General features: G+C 39.5%; 1 protein-coding gene across 2 annotated transcripts; it reads right to left on the bottom strand.

Moving 5' to 3' along the window:
* Positions 1 to 1,267: 1,267 nt before the first annotated feature.
* On the bottom strand, positions 1,268 to 19,482 carry JHY (junctional cadherin complex regulator). 2 transcript variants are annotated; one of them, XM_087763466.1, is made up of 8 exons: positions 19,082 to 19,476; positions 15,665 to 16,163; positions 11,581 to 11,691; positions 8,377 to 8,999; positions 7,284 to 7,569; positions 5,273 to 5,353; positions 3,867 to 3,992; positions 1,268 to 1,471 (listed from the first exon to the last, which is right to left on the bottom strand). In XM_087763466.1, the coding sequence occupies exons 1-8, from the start codon at positions 19,474 to 19,476 to the stop codon at positions 1,268 to 1,270; spliced, it is 2,325 nt and encodes a 774-aa protein (XP_087619592.1). The 2 variants fall into 2 exon arrangements, with proteins under 2 accessions (XP_087619592.1, XP_087619593.1); XM_087763467.1 differs by lacking the exon at positions 11,581 to 11,691 and having other exon boundaries at positions 7,284 to 7,545; positions 8,347 to 8,999; positions 19,082 to 19,482.
* Between the last annotated feature and the right edge of the window lie 1,304 nt (positions 19,483 to 20,786).

Consider the following 20,786-nt stretch of genomic DNA (forward strand, 5'->3'; position numbering starts at 1 on the left):
GAAGTTATAGGACTTTTCCAGCAATATATGTCGTACCTCCAATGCCTTGACTTCACTGTACAGCTACTGGACAATTATCTTTCCTATGAGACATCCAGCCACTGGAATGTTAACCCACATATGTGTTATGTCTTACACATTTCTATCTTTACCTTTAACAAAAAGTGCATCTAGAAAAAGAGAAAGCCATTTCAAAGATATTATCTCTTTTATTCCCCACCTTACCTTTCCATTGTTAGCCTCCTTCAAGGAGACTCAAACCCAAAGACTAATTCTCTCTCTCCTCCCATACAAGAGGGGACCTAATACATTGGATAAAGCAATTACACATAATCACAAGGTGGTTGTTTTTGTTTTTGTTTTTGTTTTTTTTTTTCCTTCTAACTAGCCTATTTTCTAAGAGATTTTAGTGTGTTTTCTTCAAAATTCCCTTGCTGTGTGTTCTAATCACATTTCATATGTTGACTTAATTCATAATTTACTAAGTTAAAGAAACAGAACCATTGTAAGAAACCCATCTGTTTGTTGTTATTTTTATAGATTTAATCTGTTAAAAGCTGTTTCCTCTCAAACATGTAGCTCTCAATTATCCTTAGTTACTCAATATATTTTCCAACTGCTTCTGGCTAACAACAGATTGTCTGCATCATCAGCCAGTACTTGTTTTGAATTTTCTTGTCCCAGATGAAGCTTCAAAATTTTGGTCTTGATGTGACAACTATTCACTAACAGATAACAGAGTAACATTATAATAATTAGTATTGTATCATTACCAACTGCTATGTTTGGTGCACATTTTTGTTCTCTTTCTTACCAGTAATGGATTATTTTTGGCTTTATTTCTGGCCAGTCTGCCAAAGTCTCCTTTGCACTTCAAAAAGAGAAACATCACTTGTATTAAGATCATCAAATGAAACTGATGTTTATTTTTAATGTTTTGTAGATATGCCCATATGTTTGACATGCCTAAAAATGATCCAGCTGTGACAAGTCAACAGCTGGTTAGTCTGAAAGATGCAACTGCTAGATCAGTTGATTTCAAAGAAAAATAACAGCAGAGATGACCATATTTAAAATGCTACATATGCTACTGTTTACATTCTTTAAAATTAGGTATAGTAGAACTGATTCTAAAATTTAACAATGATTAAACTTAAGCTACTTTATATTTAAATGGAATGGTAAATCAGTATGTGATGGTCATAGCTCATAATTAAATAGTTCAGACATTTTTGCCTTGAAGATAACCCTAATAATTTCAAAATAGTTACAAGATATGAAGGGTTCTGAAAGCAGCTACAACTTGCTTCTCCTTTTCGTGTCTATTTTGCAAAGTTTCCAAGCATGCAATTTGAGGTAAACTGTCTCCATTTAAAGTCTGTGGCAGAACTCTTTCCTCTTTCACCTCTTCGTCTGATTGTCTTGCTGTGAAAGTCTTTGGTCTAGGAATCTTCTTAGCATATTCCAGTGCCTAAAAACATGAAAATTGGGGTAACTGATTAAGAGAAAACCTGGCCAATACTTCCAAGAAAATGTAGGTATTTCTATGTTGAATCAAATTAACAGTTCTCCTAATTCCTGACCTTGTTTCTGACAGCATTCAATACTAGATGCTTCAGCGGTGACTGCAAGAAACTTCTGCAGTGGGCAAAATAACCTACCTCAAGGAGATTTGCTTTCTGAAACTTACCACTGGCGGCCACCTTAAATACTGAAGCAGTGTTTTTTCTTTAAAAAAAAGAAAAAACAACATGAGTCTATTAAGTTTATAAACATCTTTTTTTTTTTTTTTTTTTTTCAGTGTCATTAAGTTCTTGTCCTCAGTCATATCTTATAGCAGGGAGCTCTGCAGGTTAATATGACAAGGATGGAAACTGAGTGGTCCTGTGAAAAATTCTACGGAATTGATGTATTGAAAGGCCTAAAATGTTAAAACAAGTTTTGAAATGAAGTCTAGGTAATTGTTTTAAATTCTCTGGAACCTGCTTTAATATAATCCCTTGCCAAATTCCTTCTTGGTTAATTTCAAAGCTAACACAGTTCTGAACAAGAGAAGGTTTACTGAAGAAGTGAGGATGGTATTAGACATGTCAACCCTTAACAGATAACTGTTTCAGAAGGAAACAAAGAATTGCCTCTCACAGAGTGCCCAGAATTCTGTTATAACCATTCATATTCTATTGTGACTGGAAATTTCTTTACCAGTAACACCCCGTCTGCACAGGACCCACACATACTATACTGAGAATATGAACAGTAGCATGAAATAAACCACCACTCCAATTCTTTTCTACTTCAGAAGTCCTGAATGTGTATATGCTGAACAAATATACCATGAAGCAGAGGGAAAGGAGGGCAGTAATGGAATAGTGATAGAGACAGCATATCTTGAAGAACTGTACTTCCCACGCTGGCCGAGTGTTTCCTTTTATCATGTGCTTTTCCAAGTGTGTACTTTTGTAACAGTATGTAGGTAAACTTGCATGTGTGAACATGAGAGGTAGGGAAAGACTATATTGTGCAAACAAGAAGTATGTGATTTCTGTTTAACTAGGCTTAGACACCACTGCATGATAGGCTTAACTATCAAAATTAAAAAGAAAAATGGGAATACTCAAGCTGTTCTTCTAGATATGACATCTCACCAAAGCTGAGCAGGGCCATGCTGAAAAAGGAATGCAAAGCAGATACCTGTAGGAGTGTCAAATAGTACGGAATGATGTATGGAACCTGGAAGGCTGTCTTGCAGAAGGAATGCAAACAGTATTACAGAAATCCCCAAACTGAGAGGGCCCTGGTTTAACCTGGGACATTTTTTGGTGTCTCTGTTTCAGTCGCATGTATTTGGAAACACCTGTTATGTCTCAAGTGGAAGTTGCATTATGTCACATTCTTGGTGAAAGAGTGTCTGGGAAGTCTTCTGAAGGAATCCAAAGCCCTTTTGACATCCAAAGAATGCAGTTTCATCTCTTGGTGGCTTATGTGAGGTTTGGAAATAAATGCAAGCAACTGAGGCATTCAGCTGATATTAAACTCCAAACCTTTTTTCCTGAAGCATGCCGTTCTCATTCATTACCTTGGAGAAACACCTGTTAGCTGCTGTCAGCACCAGGCAGGTGAGTGAGCTCCTGCAGAACGGATTGGATAAAATATATGCTATTTCCAGAGCTCTATTACTTCCTGCAATAGGGAAAAGGTTTGTTTGTTTATGTATGCCACTGTCATGTAGTCAGTTGCTGCTCACTTGGGCTATTTTTGAAGGCCAGTGAAGGCTGAAGTTGTATGGACTTGAAAAATAAGACCAATTACTGTAGCCTTGCGACTGAAGCGAAAAGAGTTTGTGAGTGAGACTGACAGGCAGGTGGATAATAGACTAACAAGAGGATATCTGTGGTCCATTAGAAGAGCACACTCTGGAGTAGTGTAGCCTCTACCGCTGATGTGAGGCAGAGCATGTGCTGCACTGGGTAATGTTCCTAGGGGGGTCCCGCTCTCCTTTATTCCCACTCCTTCCCCAGGAAAACATCACTAGCTGTTTAAGCCAAGTTGAGTGCTGGTAGCTTGGATGGAATACTGCTCTGTGTCCACTTGGTACACTCTCATGAAGAGCAAGGCAGGTGCATGGACTGAAGACTGCTGTTGGCAAAGAAATCAACAACTCGTGGCATACATTTACAGTCATAACAGAATAGATGCACAGATGAGCACTTGCCAGGATCCCATGAGAGTAGAAGTCCTTGGAGTTGTTAAAAGGAAAATCAAAACGGAGAAACTATTTTAGCCTTCTGTGAGTTAAATTTATGCTTTTCTTTGTGCAAAGTCCAGAATCTCTCCCTGTATGCATTTTAAAGGGACTCTGTTCTTACCTTCTGTCTTGACACTGAAGATATGACCTGGGGTTTTGTAGGTAACCTCTGAACCGAAGCAATGCTTTTCATATTGTGTTCCTTAATTTGCTTTGCATATTCCTTTTGTTGCTTTAACTTCTCTTTCTGACAAAAGGAAAAAAGTGTATGGTTAATTCAATGTCTCAGTGGATCCAACAATGAAACATTTTTTCCACCAGAGCCTTCCACTTACACCTCTGTTGCTGTTTAACCTGCTTATGCTATTGATCATTCCTCAGCAGAACACAACAGGAAATCCTGATAAATGGCACAGCTTTTTTAGTCACTCTTCATTTTTAAGAGCTTTTTCTTGGACTGTATCAAGGACAGAGCTCAACAGAAATGCAACAGATGCTTCTTTATTCTGAATGTTTCAATATATCTGTTCAGTTCTAAAATGGTTGTGCTAATTTCTGTCAGCTTTTGCAATGACTTTTAAAGCCTCTGTACTTACTTTTAAGGCCCCAAATGACATGCTTCATTTACTTAACTGATATTCTGTGTCTTTATATTTCCAGCAATTCATTACGCTCAAATTCAGCAGTATGCTCTACCTTGCCCCTGTTATCAGCCAATGTTAATTATTTCCTTTCAAGGTAATGATACCCCAGTGGCATGCCAGGTTCCAGAAGTGTTGTGATGGTGTTAAAAACGTGGAGTCCTGGGCTACGCACCACTGTCCATTCCAATTTCAGATCTCTGATCTGTTTCATTTATGGCAAGGGGGAAGAAAATACAGGGGCTTCTCAATGACTCCGAAGGGATGATCATTTTATCATTTTTCCTTCCTGCTGTCCCACAATGTTTCTATAAAGAATGCCATATAAAGCACCTTTGGTCACATTAATAGTGCCTCAAAGCATGCAGGATGGAGTTTGCAGCACCTTAGATATACAGCTGCTACCAGACCCTCATTATCAGCAGAGAACAGGTCAAATGACACCGGTTGTTCAGATATTTGTTCTGAACAATCCGTCTCCATTTCAACAGGGTAACGCGCATCCAGCTATTTTCTTCTTGTGTTTACACAACTACTTCTTTTACTTCCACTTTGAAGGCTAGACAAACCTTCTACACTGGGAATGACAATGCAACTCAGTCACATGAGTGTATAATTTACTGATGTGCAATTAGCCCTGTTGAATCCTGTGAACTACTCTGTGTTTCTGTAACTTCAATGTTCAAGGGTTAAAATTATCCACAATACAGTCGTCTTTCCTTCTATTTGAACCTCCCCTTAGGATCTCAAGCTAGACCTAGAGTCAAGGACATGAAGTACCAGACAAACATAAGTTGCTTCTCAGCAGTGATTTCTTTGCCATTCTCCCCTGCCTAAGTTCACTTTGCACAACTGAAAAGCAGATCATGTAATAGGGGCCGCTTACTTTCTCTTTGATTGCTTCATAGTCAGGTCCAAGGCCTCCAAGCTTCATATTCAGATTTATGTAGGCTTTTGAGCTACATGGCTGAAAAACAAACAGCAGTGACAGATTTTCCTTTATATGATTTCACGGAGAGCATAATTAAAGCAAGTCTTGTAGTGCACACCCAAGATAAGAGCAGGATTCAGCTTGCAGTCTCAGTCTTACCTCTGGCATGTCTCATTTTAAGGACTGTAAGTAACCAAAAAGATTGAGTTAATTGCACAAGTCAAATTACGCTGTATTTCCTTTGAATCTAGGCGGGTAATTGCCAATCATCCAAATCACAAAGCAATACTTCCTCAGTCAAAAATGATCTTTTGTGAACTTTATTTTTACACAGCCTGAAGTGACCCATTTGACTGTTATTAGAATGAAACTCCAAAGAAACTGTTATAAGAAAAGCAGATAAAAGTACCTGATTCTGGTGGTAAAAAAATTAGGCAAATGTTATTAGTAATAGTGACCTTTCTTTGTTCTCAAAACTGCAATGGAAAATTGTTCACAGACAGTTGAAAAATACATGCCTTGCGGCACAGCAAAAGCCTTATAAGTGCATAGGGAAGACAGAAGATGAGTGATGCCATTTCAATACTTCATGACATTACTACAAAGACCCCAATACTTGCAGAATCTTTTTAATCTCTTTCAAGAGCACTAGATTAATTTTTAGAAGTGGACTATGTATTAAAAGCTTGCCAGTGGAAACCCATTATGATCAGCTCTGTAGTAATTTCAATCACAGAGTAATGCAGAAACACCAAGAAATTTCTGTATGCAAATAAAATGTGCATTTCTTCAAAGAGCATGTTCAAGTTAAACTCAACTGCAGAGAAACTAATTCTATGCACTGCATTTTCTATTTGATGTTTCTTTGTGTCAGTTATCCCTATTCTTTTGTGATATACTTACACCTAACTTTTAATTTATGGTACTGTGAAGAGTTAATTATTTATCTGTCTACAACAAAATCAGGGTTTTCTCACTTCGTGCGATGAGTATGACTGCATCTGTTTATTAGGAAAAGATGGATTTTTCTGTGAGAGATAAACAGTCTTATTCTCTGTGGCATTCCTCACATAAGAAGCATGACAAAGCTACTGAAAATACAGGACAGAAACAATGGTTTGAACTCAGGGGAACAGAAAGGGAAGGAAATCTGCCCTTCAGTTACTATCATAATCCAGCTGATTCTTCTTAGAGGCATTCAAGCAGCAATACACAAACTGCCTCCTAGATGAAACACAGGAGTAATTATTCCAGCTTAGTTTGTCTGCCCTGAGACTTGGAGCTAACTTCTTAAACATTTAATTTGTCATGGACACACAGGGATATCTCTATGCTGTTCCACTGCATCTGTGTTAACTGGTTACAGTATGAAACTGGACACACAGAAAGACAAAAAGAACCAAGTTTTAATAAGGACCAAAATGGGATCATCAGGAGACTTGTAATAATGTTTATGCCGTTAGCTTTACAAATCCTCTAAGTTTGTTGTTGTTCAGTTTGATTCCCTTGGAAACCAAGAGATTTGAGTTGGATGGCAAATGAGCATGACCAGGATAATGGTTAGCTCAGATCTGAGGCCTGGCTACCTGCTGTTTTATACAAATAGCTTTATTCTAAATCATTTTATCACTGGATAACTTAAAGGACAAACACTGCTCTGTGTGTTCTTAGAGCTAATCAAGACTGCAAGTGACACAGGGAGAGGTGGTGGTGAACCGCCTTGCTCTTTAGACTAAAACGATTTTAGTGTCTGTTTCCACCTTTGTTCCTTGGTATTTATTAATGTTCTGGGCAAGTCAGTGTGTGTCAGTGTGCTCTCTGCAACAGTGCAATATTTCTCCGTTCCTATTCTTTTTTTTTTGTTTGTTTTGTTTTTGGTAAAGATCTTTGGATTATTAAGAAAAAAAACATTAATCAGAGGGGAAATAGAAATGTAAACCCATCCAATCCACATCTATTTGCTTACCTTCTTGCTGAGTTTAGGCTGGTTTTGCTTTTCCATTTGCATGAGATAGCTTTCTGAGTTGCTTCGGCTTATTTTCACTTGATTTCCTTCACCGCTCTCTGGATCTACCTCTGAACCACTTTCTGCCTGTGGGATTACAGGTGGAAGTAGGCTGAACAAGTGCCTGTCAGCCAAGTGAGCTTCTGTCAAACAAGTGATTTCTTGGTGATGTCGCTCCATCGTTTGTGTCAATTGGGAGGTTGTACAAGGGGCCGTTGGTGAACTGTGAGCAGAAGATTGAGAAGACCTCAAAAAAGAAAGAGGAGAAAAAATAAGAATCTTTATTTGTATATAGCAGATAGCTCAACAAGCAATCTGTACATGGAATGATCCTTGCTCACAGAATATACTGGGAACATGGAGATGGAAAGACAGGTATTTCACAATGACTGACTTTGCTTGCACCCAAGTGTATGGAAACCGTTTAAAATAAATGGAAAAATTATAGATGGGGAAACTTGCAGCCTGATGCCAAGCTAGCTTAAGCCAATGAAAACTGCCTTAAATGGCTTTGAATCGGGCCTGCTGAGTACTGAAAGAATGAATTGTCTATGTGAAATAAACCCTTCATTTTTATCAAGGCAGGTGAAATTCTGCATAACTAAGGATTTTCATGCCCTTCCCCATGTGTCGCGAGCCAAAATTGGCACTGGAATGACTCTGGGTATTCACCCTACAAGGCAAGTTTTGATATAACTCTATGCAGCTAGCAGTAGACTTAGTTTATGCACAGTGCTCTGTGCTGTCTCTTTTTTAAACTTCACCTTCTAGCCTTTCAGAAGGAAACTTTCAATTGTGGAAAATTCTATGTGCCAGAGAGCCTGCAGTACAGAACTGTCCTTTTCCAAAACCATATTTAAAAATCAATAGTTATAATGAATCTTAAGTTAGTAGTAATCTATAGTGGCAGGTTTGTAGCAAAACGATTTTATACTTTGGACTTTAAACATTTTCTTGTCCATTTCTATTTTTTTCTGGGCATCATAGTGTTATGATAATACTGTTTCAACACTTATATCCTTACCATAAACTCCTGATAGCATAGTTCTGATACCTTCTATCCACATAAATGTGTCTTTCGCAATCCTGAAGTGATACTTGATCCTTCACCAATTCTTGAAAATTTGCATTAAAAGTAGATGAAATATTCCTCTGATATGGGTGTGCTTGACCATTGGTACTGTTATCTCTTGCAAAAAGCTGCACAGTGACATGGTTGTATAAATGTTGCTGGTCATGTGGTAGTCCATTAGAGGAATCATGCTGATATTTCTTATTCTCCTTGCTGGTATATGCTGGAGATATAACCTCTGCTGGACTAAATTTATGCAACATTGGATGAAAAGGATAGGTAGATGTGGTAAAATCCTGATTAACAAAATGTCTTGAATTTGGGAAATTATTTAAGCAAGTATCTGAATTTGCTGCTGTATTTGTGTCAGGGCCAACAGAAGGACTTGGATACAGCCATTTCTGCAGTGCGCTGCTGTTGTCTTGCTCCATTGGCTGCATGGGAGCAGTCTGAAATTCCGATATTTGGTGGTGCCTGTGGTGCCAAGACTTTGGTTCTGCTGGTCTTCCTGGTGGTTGTCGGCTATCATTCCTTGGGAAAGCTCTCCCTTTGAGACTCTGGTTGGATTTTATTTTATTTCTCTGGGAGGACTTATTTTGGTGATCCTAAAACAAGTTATCAAAAGTGGGATGAATTTCAGTGATTGCTATTTTATATGTTCATTAAGATCAACAATATACAAGTGTATCGGTAAGTTTGCCTGGCGCCATGCCTTTTGTAGCTATTTCTTGGAATTCTACAAATTAACTGATTAACTGATGCTTTGACTAGATTATATCATGTTCTATGATTCTAATTCAGGACAACATTCTTATTTTAGACAGCCCTTAAATACCTGTGCAGGTTACAATGAAGCTGAGTTCTGAACATGTACCGAACTTTGAACATGTGTTGATATGGTGCCTTGAACAGGCCCGAACAGGCTGGAGTGCATAATCATCTGTCCCTTTAAAAATCAGGGATGCATGGAGCCAGCCACCCCTGTTTAATGTACACTCACAACTAGAAAAGAGTTATAGCAATGCTTTATTAGGCTGAATGAGTATCGTGATGGAAATTAGTTTTAAAAGCGAGCTCTTAGCAGAGAGTGAAGTGTAAAAGGAAAAGCATCTGTGTCCCAAAGTCTGGTATGGTATGGAGAACAGCCTTTCTTCGTGCCATTTGTAAGGCTTTGGGTTTGGGGTTTTTGAATTAACAAAACATGTCCTGACAGAAGGACCCTTAAAGAGACCTAGGTATGGTATGGGTCCTTCACGACTATGAATAGCTCTTTAACGTACTGATAATGAGTTAGGCCAGTTTGCACAAGTTCGCTTAGACCCATCAAAATCACTCCGTGCTGCTTGTATCTAACCCTGACTCAGTAAATGATGCTCATGGCTAGACCAGGTGATGGCCAGGCTAGACTTAATCCAAAATTAAAATATGTAGGAACCCCTGGTCAAGAACAGAAGCACAGATGCTGTTCAGGTACTGCACAGGCAATGCATAATACTGCATCAAAACTTTGCTTAATGGCCCGAGACAAATTCTGAAGCAGAACACTATAAAAATGGTTCCTGACAGATGCAGACCATATCTAAGGAATGATGCTGTGGTAAATATGGAATGAGGGAGTTTTATCTGAATGAGGTGCAAGAATAGGTGCCCTTAAATGCACAGGACTACTTGTTTCTAATCCTGTAGACAAGTGGTAGCTCACTGTAAACCATCTGGGGAAAATGTTTCAAAAATCAAATCAGTTCTTGGTTTTTATCCTCTAATGAAAATAAACTGTACTAAATTTCAGGAAAAGATGGCTATGTGCACACTGTTAGACTGGTCCACAGTAGAAACAGACTGATGTCAATGATTTAAATGATTTAATTTCTAAACCAAGCGCTCCTCCCTGCCCTGTATCCTGCAAAACATTATCCAAATAATAAGGAACAATTTAAGAATTTAAGAACACCAGGACTACTGTCTTGAGCTAAACTGACATACTCTAAATCTGGAGTTTATTTAAGATTTATTACTTTCCAATTACAGCATCAGGTGTTGCCCATTTTGAGGAAAGACATGGCTTTCCTTCTAGGGAATATACAAATCCATTCTCAGTCCATTTAATCTTTGTCAGCGCTAAAATCCTCCATTTCATCCTCCTGTCTCTCTAGGGTTCTTTTGTTAGCAACACTTACAATCACTACATAGCATATGCACTCAGAATAACTACTTAATGGTAGGTATTAAATCCACATATAGAGCAGAATGTTTTGGCGAAAGCTTTAGCACTGGGGAATCCTGACTCCTGGTGCCAAGATGATGATTTGTTAGCTCGACCTCTGCTGTAATGATTAATGTTCTGGCATACTGTGCCATTGGTGGAAAGCATGAACTGCTGGGACCAGGCCCATGTTTTCCTATTTAAAAGGAATGAGAAGCCCTGTAAAATACCTCCTTCATTCTGAAATTCCATGTATAAAGCACATCTCTCACAATGAACAGCAGCATAAAATCTTGTTTGTCCTTTACAGAAGTGCAGCTTCCAGTCTTAAGTGAACAGCGGGGAATTTAAACAGTCTGCCTGAATTACTTCAAATACTTGTAATACAAAGAGAGTAACTAGCTTTGCCAATAATAATTCCAGTTGGCCTGAAATTCTGGTTCTGAAGTTCCTGGTTTTTCATCAGTGATGATAACCCGGTCTCTTTTATGGCTCCAAAGACTATCCCATTGCATTGGTTTGAAAGGCCAGCATAAAACAGATCTATAGACTTACATATATGGAGCACGTCAGTGCAACTTCTTCTACTTGTAACTTTTTCTGTTTTATGGTAACCCCTTGATGTTCACGGGGATTTTAGGGGACAAGTAACGCAACAGTGGTTAAGTTCTAGCTCAGAATCCTCATGAACCATCAAACACGACCACGTACTAGTTTACGCTTTTACATTATTATCAACCAAATAATGTCCTAAATAGATAAGATTCTTTGAGCTCAGCATTTTTTTTGGATTTGGGATCTATTTTGATTTAAAATCATTCAGTATATAAAGTAGCATATGCATTACATTTTGGTGATTATCTACTGATACATATCTAAGGATTTATTGTCAGTAACTGGTACTTTAAAAGTTACAGCTTTAAATATTCAAACTTCAATGTTTTTACATATATTTCAATTATCACATTCTATTGAAAAGGAACCTTGAGCTGCTGTGCTTTCAGGTACCATTTGTCTTCAGGCTCCATTTTCACAGTCTGGAATGGTAGGACACTCTGAACTGGTTCCTCATCAATGGTTTTAGGATCTGTAACCTAAAAACCAAGAATGTTTATGGCCACAACCCAACCAGACGAAAGGATTTAAAAGTCTTGGGGAAAGAATGAAAAATAATTTGCCTCCTATTAAAGCTAAAATGCTAAAGTTAGGCATTATATAATAGATAACAAGAAAATGAATGGCTAAAAGAAAAAATGAAAAAGGAAGCAAAAAAAAAATTAACAGGGGTGTGATAGTAGGGAGTATTCCTTCTACTTTTAAGAAGAAGAGAGGAAAAGAAAATTGCAGGAAGTACGCAGCACAGAAACCTACTTCTAGCTCTCAAGTGAGCGGGCTTCTCCATTTATATGAGAGCCAGTGGATGTACCTAATAACAGAAAAGCAACTAGACAATCGTCATTGTCCAAGCAATCAGCCGGTGTACCAAGATATTGATGGATGACACACACCATAGCAGGGTCTTGAACAATAGAGTCATGCAGAAAAAGATGGCAAAACGCAGTAATGTTGGTAGAAAAGTACAAGGAGTAGCTGCAGAAGTAAAACATCTAATGCACATACCCTGGCAACAATATCAAACAGCTTGTGCAAAATAGCAAGCCCACGAACAAGAAGAACATCTTCACGTGGCCACAGTCGTGGTAGCATGATGGCTGGAAATCAAGTTTGAGCAATTTTTTGAGTGTGGCTGCTGGCACTACAGATTTTGAAGCCAAGAGACACCCTCGTAAATATGGCAATAGTGATTCTTTTTCTTGAAAGCATCAAACTTTTTTTCCCAATCTATAAAACTTCACGAAAAACAGTGCTTTTTTATTTTTTATTTATACTTGTGCTGTCCCAAACTATCCTGCTACGTACTATAGCAGGTGTGACCTCAATTAAGTGTGCAGTTAGGCAGTCTCAGCGTAAAGAGACTACAGCTAATTATGTGCTGGGCTCATGCTTGTGGTAGAAGTAGCTATGCACCACTGCAGTGATGCTGGCTAACACAGGAGAGCTTGTACTGAGAAGATATTTGTGACCAAGAGAATTATTAACTGAAAATCATAATGGGGAAGTCAGTGTGAAGGAAGTGTTAAATCCTTCTGGGGAGCTGAGCCTCTCATCTTTGGGGGTGAGAGACTAGGACAACTAGGAAAAGGTAGGTAGGGTCTATTGATGGGTTTTCAGGTGATCTCGTTGCTCCAAATGGTGATGCAGATTCTATTAGTTGTAACTAGAAAAGTTCACAAATTAAAAGTTACCACACAGGTTTCCTGAACTGTGGATAGATACAGCTTTGCAGTCGGTAGGATGTTTTTGGTGCAACAAACTGACTTGCTGTATTGATAGTTTACTGGGCAGGTAAAGCATACTTCTACATTACCTCTTTGAAAGAGGAACAGGACACAACCTCTGCCAGCATTTTTTGTGAACTATTCTATTAATACCAATCAAATTGAGAAAATGATCAAATGAAATTGCATTTTGAGCATCATAAGCTGTGTAATGCCTATTCTGCTAAATTGAGGCCCATAATTGCTTCTCTACTGAAAAGATACAACAAAGACAGCAATCATGGCATGTCATTATCCCAGACTAGAAAACCGGCCTTTGCAGTGAGGACTTCAAAGGCTTGTGGTTCTCGAATTGCATTTGGCTGCTATTGTTGAAGCGCAGGCAATCTTGATTAGGTGTTTACACTGAGGTAAGGCGCAGTGCACAGAGAGTCTGAGTGCCTTGGTCTAGAGCCATTAAAAAATTGTACATTATGTTCCTTGCTTTGAAGTAAGGGGTTTGTAGGTAGGAAAGCAACTCATATTGAGTACAGCTGAGCTAGATTGGGCCACTACTTCTTTCTCTTTCTCTCTCTCTCTCTCAAAGAAACTCATCATCAGGTTCTTAAAGAATCAGGCAACACTGCAAAGAACTTGATGCTTTATAAAATGCCATATAAATTAGTAAATATACAGATCAACGCACATTTATGGTATGTTTTGGTACATACAGCCTGCTGTCTGTATGCACAGAGAGAACAGCTGTAAATCTTGCAAGAATGAGGCTGCAAATATTTTACCTATTGTTATGTCAGTTGAAAAAAGCTGTATGCAAAGTACTTACTTCAATGCAAACACTATTTCACTACCACACTACCTGACAGCCAACAGTGATCGTATCAATAAAAACAGCTTCAACATCCTGCAAAGCTCAAAATAATACAGTTTAGGAAAAAAACAGTATTCAGAACATGTGTGATCGCTCCAGCAGAAGACTTGTGGCTTGTTTGCTTCTTCGCATACTTGCTGTTTTTGCACTTTTGATACAGTTTTCCAGGTGAGGTGACCAAAGTTGGCTCATGGGCCAGCTCTGGTCAACAAGATGCTTCCGTCAGGCCTTCTTTCCCCCCTCCAACAAGACGGAGCAATGGATGTCTCAATTAAGAACAAGAGAGGTAAGTACTTATTCCTATGCCTATCTGCAGCAACTACAAAGCTAGCTGACAGTAGGTGGTGATGCTGTTGTGGCTGTATCAACTTCTTGAGGAAAAAAAAACACCTTTCTACACATAAGCTGCCTGGCTCCTGCTATGTCACAGCTCTGCTGTCCCCATGGCTACTTCAGCAAGGTAATCTTAGAACATAGCCCTGATTTTAACAGATTTTTTTTTCCTATTGCATATCTTTGACTAGTGTCTACACAATGAAGTCCTGATCCCTGGCTCCAATACTTACACATGAAACATTTTCAGAATTCCCCAAATAGTAAACATAATCATATCAACACAGCTTTAATTAGCATCAATCTACACTAATTATTTTTACCATCAACCAAATTATAACTGAAAAAAACAAGAGCTCTTAATAGCTCTGCTAGAAAAAAGCTTGTCCAGTGTTACACTCATTGTAATGTAGTCAGCAGATGCCCTCTAGTGTTGTGTCAACTGTTCATTAGCCTTGGAAAATGTGTCACTTGAAGCAGAAAGTCTCTGTAGTTTTGCAAGTTAAGAATTTTCTATGCTACAACTCGTGGAGTGATTCAGTGACTCCCACCTTCCCATTATGCATAATAAGTAGCAAGTAAAAGCAACAAACTCATGTATAATCGTTCATTAGGAACTGTAATTACATTTCCACTTAATCCTTAACACAAGTTGTCTGACAGTTTGCAGTCAATCATAAGAGAGCTAGGCCCTTCAAATCCAAGTACTGTACATGACTAGTATCTGCTGATTGATTTCAAATATAAGGTTTGCTCTGGCTGAGAAAGCAAGTAGGGGGAAAGGGTTGTCTGACCACCCAAATCTGACACGTATTTCTTGGATATTCCTACATGTGTGGCCCTAAATGACAGCGATAAGCAAAAGCGTGCATGGCCCTTGAAAGCAGTGTGACCACAATATGTTTTGTGGTTCTCAAACTCAATTGTAACTTCACATATACTTTTTTGTTATGAGCAGTGCAGGTGGAAAAACACTAATACAGCTTTTTAAGCCAAATGGTGACATCAAGGTTTCCTGCTGCATTTAAAAAACCATGAGTGTTCTGCTATTAGAAGGAATTTGCATTTGCTGCATTGAGCAAAACTGGGAATATGGTATTAGCAGAGATAATCATTACCAAATTCATGTTGGCCAAGCAGAGAAAAATCAGAGGCAGCAAAAAAAGAACCACTGATAAGGTGCAATGTAGATCCCACAGGAAGGAAGACAGCATTTCTTTAGCATCAAGATTAAAAACTAGTGAGAGATCACCTCTGTGACCATGCAGACATGCTTCATGGCCAAGAATACGCGTAGCTTAATGAGGCTTGTAACAAGGCCATCACTGGGGTTGTGAGTAACTGAGGACTTGTCAATTATTCCATAAAGGGTGAACAAGATTCTCATTGGAAATCATAAGTTACCAGTTGCATGATAGATTGTAAATGTACTTACCTCCTCTGCAAACCTGATCATGCAGCTATTCCATTTTAACACGAGACAGTCCTCAGTTTATACCAATTAGAAAACATGTAAAAGTTACCTACCTGCTCTTGAAGAACTTCTTGCTTTTTATTGTGTAATTGAAGATAGGAATTTATCTTCTCTGAACGTAATCCCAAAGTCCGTTTATTTTTTTCCACAAAGTCTTTTTTTGCTCTTTGACGTCTGTCTTCCTGAATCTGAAGAGAAAAAGCACTGCCATATGTACTGGGACTATCTTGGAAATGACAGCCATCTGCAGATTCCTTCCCTTTGGTATGTAGCTTAAAAGGTTCATTGCTGACCATGGCATTTGGTTCATGAAAGCTTAGTAAGTCTGTACCAAACTCTGAGAACGAATCTTGTGCCTTTGCCTCCTGTTGATTCTTTTCTTCTGGGGAGCCTTCGGAATGGAGGTAAAATGAATCTTGTGAAAAGTCCACACTGCTTCCTCCAGCAACTTGACATGCTTTTTCTGCCTCAGAAAATTCTGCTACCTCTTTTGTGTTCTTCCAATTAGGATTGTATCTTAGGCTGAAATATTTGTCCACAGACTGTTGTTTCCTATTTAAAAAAGAAGCACAAAATTATTTATGTATAAATTGTATAAATTCTGTATTATTTCAGTGTGCAATTTGAGCCAACAAATGTCCTGCAAATATGGTCAACTGAATTATTTCAGTGCATACAGTACAGCCATTTGTGGGACTGGGATTAGAACAGTTTTATCAAACATTTTTTAGTAGAAAATTTAGGCAGAACCTCCTCTTCATTTTTAATTTTCATTGTCAGTGAATGATAAATTGGCCTAACATTCAGATCACAGTAGAATACAGTCTTTATCCTAAATTTAGCATCGAAATCATAAGCACTAGTAGAATCAACTAAAAGATGAAACTATTATAACATACTGCTTCGGTTGTTTCCTTTAAAATGATGTAGCCTACAAAAGACAGTATGTGTTGGTCATTCTTCAAAGACTCTGCTGTGTAAAGAAAAGTGATATTCCTGGTAAAATCCCTCTCTCAAACGTCAGTAGAACTGACTGTCTGAGTAAGAACAGCCTACAGCTCTGTATTTTTATTCTCTTTTCTCATTCCTATGAAACAGCATGATGTTTCAATAAAAAAACTCTCTATAAAAGACTTAAAATAACTTCTCGTTAAAAAACAGGCTGTAATTGAGATAAGAGTAGACAAACATAAATCAGAAAGGCTTGTGGGTATGGCTTTTTTTTTTTAACAAGTGTCCAAATCGTTGCTCTGAACTACATTTGTCATAAACGAACAAAGATGGTCTGCCTTAAAAAAACCCACAATTGATTCCGTTTATGATTTATGGTCTGATCCAACAGGAGGAAAACCAACTGCAGGAGCCAAATACATACAAATTGGCTTCCCGGAGACATGTGGGCAGTGGCAGGAGTAAGGAGCGTGGGAGAAAAAAGCTTTTAACCCTGTTTTTTCTTAACTGGACCTGCAGTATAGTCCTGGTTTCTTGGACACTGACAAACGGTGAGCCTTTCAAAGTGACATTTATAGGCACTGAAACCTGGTTGACTCTTCAGCTCCTATTAAAAGATATGTACTGATCTGCTGGATTCTCTGAACTGCGCCATAGTTAATTTTATTAACATTTCCATTTATTCGTCCTTTCTAAATTAGTTACATGTCTATGCCTATATTTCAAGTGGTTCCTAATAATAAAATCATCTGTTTCTCTAGCAATGCTTTTCATTTCAGGTAAGCATTGGTGCTGTGGTATCCTGTATACTAGAGATTAGATGATTTACATCAGGGAAAACATTATTATTCCTAGTTGTCATACACCACAGGTAAACAGAAATAGGTGACCATATTTTGAAATGAGTACAGAAATATGTGATATAATTGCAATGATTCAAATAACAGAGTATAATGCTAAAGAGTTCTATTGTGCTGAAATGTGTGCACAGCAGCTCAATTGTATTATGCGGGCCAGGTCACCGCACAGGAACAAAATGAGTGTGAAGAGCTCCTTCATCTCTAATCATCTGCAGACAAAAAGTGCACCTTTTATTCCTCCCCCCAACTTGATATAAAGGTTAGATGGACTCTGTACTCATCAACAAAAGTGTGGTATGTAGACAACAGATGCAGCGTTTCCTCTTCAAATTCCGAGGTTAGTAATGGATGTAGAGAGGGGGTTTCATATGTATATGCTGTGATATTTGCTCCGGTTAATGGACTGTATTTGAGTACTTACTAGGCTAAGTTCAAACAAAATAAAATCAAATTTCCATTTAATGAAGAGCCTCACATTCAGCATAGTATTCAGTCAAAAAAATTACTAAAAATTAGAGCATGTTGCTAGTACAATTAACACCATTTGCACTCACAATAAAATATTCAATAACTGGCCATTTTGCCTGTTGAGGAGGTGAATAAAAGCATGCTATTAATCATTTAGCCTTCATTTGTTTGCCATTTTATTTTAAGTAGACAATTAAATTGAAACTGCACATTATTATTACTTCAGGTTTAATTTAATCCCTTTAAACTTGAGAATTATTCCCAATTTATACAATGTTAAACCTTTTATGCATATGACAGCCAATTAAATTTTATTTTATGTACCAAGTTAACGCTTTCTAAAGAATGTTTGAAGGTGACAATAACCCTGGAAATTTTAATTTTAGATTTACGCAGCTACAAGGACAAAACCACATGTATTCAACCCACCAACTTTTGCCTTTAAGTTTTCTTACATGAAGTGGCCTGGTTTGCTCAGCTTTCCGTAAGGAACGAAAAGAGGATGTGTTGGTACTGGTCCTTGTTTTCTCTCTGGTCCTTTTTCACAGCCCAGCTCCAGAAACCCTCTAGCCCCTGATCTCAGAGCTGCTGCACCATCTGAAGGTCTGACGGTTACATGGCAATGTTTGCCTATTTGAGACAGTAGCCAGCACCTCCTGATAAATATTGTAGTGCCTGGTCCACAGCCCATTCCAGTCATGGGACTCCTTCCACTGACTGCAGGTCTGGATCAAGTAGACAGGAGTAAGAAGGGATCTACATTTAATAGGCCTTTACCAGAAGAAACTGTAATTAAATGCTCCCCCATTAGCTTACCCAGTAATATTTAAGAGTAGGGGTTAGCTTATTTAAGGGTAGGCGTTAGCTTAGGGGTTCACCACTTCCTACTTTCTTGCCTGCTTTTTTTAGAGGCACCTAATTAGGCATGTGAGGGATGTTTTCCATCTTACCCTTCTACACTGCTGTTTTAGCCAACAAACAGTTGAGGCTATACTGGAGCAATGGGCATAATAATTATGAATGTGGGTAAGATGAAACAGTACATCTTTGTGTGTAACCAAGTCCTTAGGTGCTCTTAATATCACTTTGGCCATATAAATTGGTCTAGGATATGTAATGTATATTCTGAGGAGCATAAGGTCTTGAAGTGTCAGAACTATTCTACTCATCTACTAAAATCCTATGCCTTACCTTCCATTACCATCATTCTTTTGTATTCCATTTGTGTATTGATTTGTGTCATACTCAGCTCCTTCTTGTTCTTTTAAACTCATCTCCTCCAAGCTATCTTCTTCTAAGCTGTCATTCTCCAGCTCATCAGAATACAGTCCTACCAGCTCTTCGTTTTCATGAATGCGCTGCTGGAGTTCTAACTGATACCGTCTCTCCCGAACAAGGCTTTCAGAACCAGACTCTTGGGAGTCATGTGGGCTTGAGGCAAAGCCCCCTTCGTTTACAGACGGCCTTTTCCAGTTTGCAGGATGAAAATCTGGTTGCATGAGTACGCTTTGGGGAAAATGTTTTTTACTCATGTTGCAAGTGTGTGGAGAAGAAACTGAAATATACTTCGTACGTGAAGAATTCATTCCGTGTTTTGCACTGATGGTATACACCAGTCCTGTATTTGGAAAACATGAGAGTAAACATAAAAAGGTTGTTGATAATAATTTGTTAAAAGCTGGGATTGTGGGTAGCATCATTGGCTTGGCCTCAGATTTTGATCTTCTATAGTTAAAACAGTTTTTTACTCTCATCTGTCATACTGATTTTCCTTTAAGCAGTTAACATTAAGCTTCCTATACAGCATGACTTATTACTATGAAATCTACCTGAAACTGTTAGTGGTAACAAAGCTAATTATGTATAAACCGCTTATGAAAAAGAAAATTAAGCTATGACAAAGCAACAAAATTTTATCTGTTAACTTCTGAGAGGTAAAAAAAAAATTATATGGTCTCTTTATTCAACTTTATACCATCTCGACAAGTAAGTTATCAGCAAGAAAGTGTGTGTGACAGAGAAGAACGCAGTGAAAAGAACTGGAACGCTTCTTCAATTAGACAGTTTCTTTTCATTTGATTGCATTTACATGTTCGTAAGTCATTGGCACCACCAGATACTGACAAGATCAAGCGTCTGGGAGGAAGGAAAAAGGCAGCGCTTTGTGAAGCAATGTGCATCAGTCGGGTACAGTGCACACAGTGTGAACAACCGCTTTAAAGGTACGAAGCGGGTTTCACTTTAGTACGTGGGCGACTGTTAAGATCTGGAAATGCAAGATGTAATTTCCAGTTCCTCGGGGTCAGCGCTGCTTGCCCCGCCAAGTCTGCCCTCCGGGAGGCCTGGCTGGACCCCGCACCCACCGCCCCCTCGCCGACCGCCGGCGCAGGCAGCGCCCACCCCGCAGCCCGGCGAGGGACGGCTGGCTCCGGCACGGTGTTCCCTGGAAGCCGCCTCTCCCGGGGCAGCCCCCGCCGCCCCTCCAGCGAGGGAGGCGAGGCCTGGCCTGTAAGCCCGGCCCAGGCGCCTCCCTCCGGGCGCGAAGGCAGGCCTTCGCCCCGCCGGGAAAAGCCAGGCCAGGCGTGCGTCGCCCCCCGGCCCCCTCACCCGGGATCCCGTCGCCCCAAGCCCCGCACCCCGGCCCCGGCCCCCTCGCCCCAAGCCCCGCACCCCGGCCCCCTCACCGGCCCCGGCTCTGCCCCCCCGGCCTCCGCCCCGGCCCCGCCCCGCGCTCCCGCCGCGCCGTCGCCATGGCTGCAGGGGCGGACGCCGCGCCGCGCCTACCAAGCGCCCGGGCGGCGGGGGGAGCGCGGCCCCCGGCCCCCCCCGCGGGCAGCGTGGTAGCGGCCGGGCTGGGCGAGGCGCTGCGGGGAGAAGCCGCTTTCCACCGAAAACC

This window comes from Nipponia nippon, unplaced genomic scaffold (assembly GCF_047370975.1).
Source record: "Nipponia nippon isolate SJK-2023a ecotype South Korea unplaced genomic scaffold, ASM4737097v1 scaffold_28, whole genome shotgun sequence".
Taxonomy (NCBI): Eukaryota; Metazoa; Chordata; class Aves; order Pelecaniformes; family Threskiornithidae; genus Nipponia; species Nipponia nippon.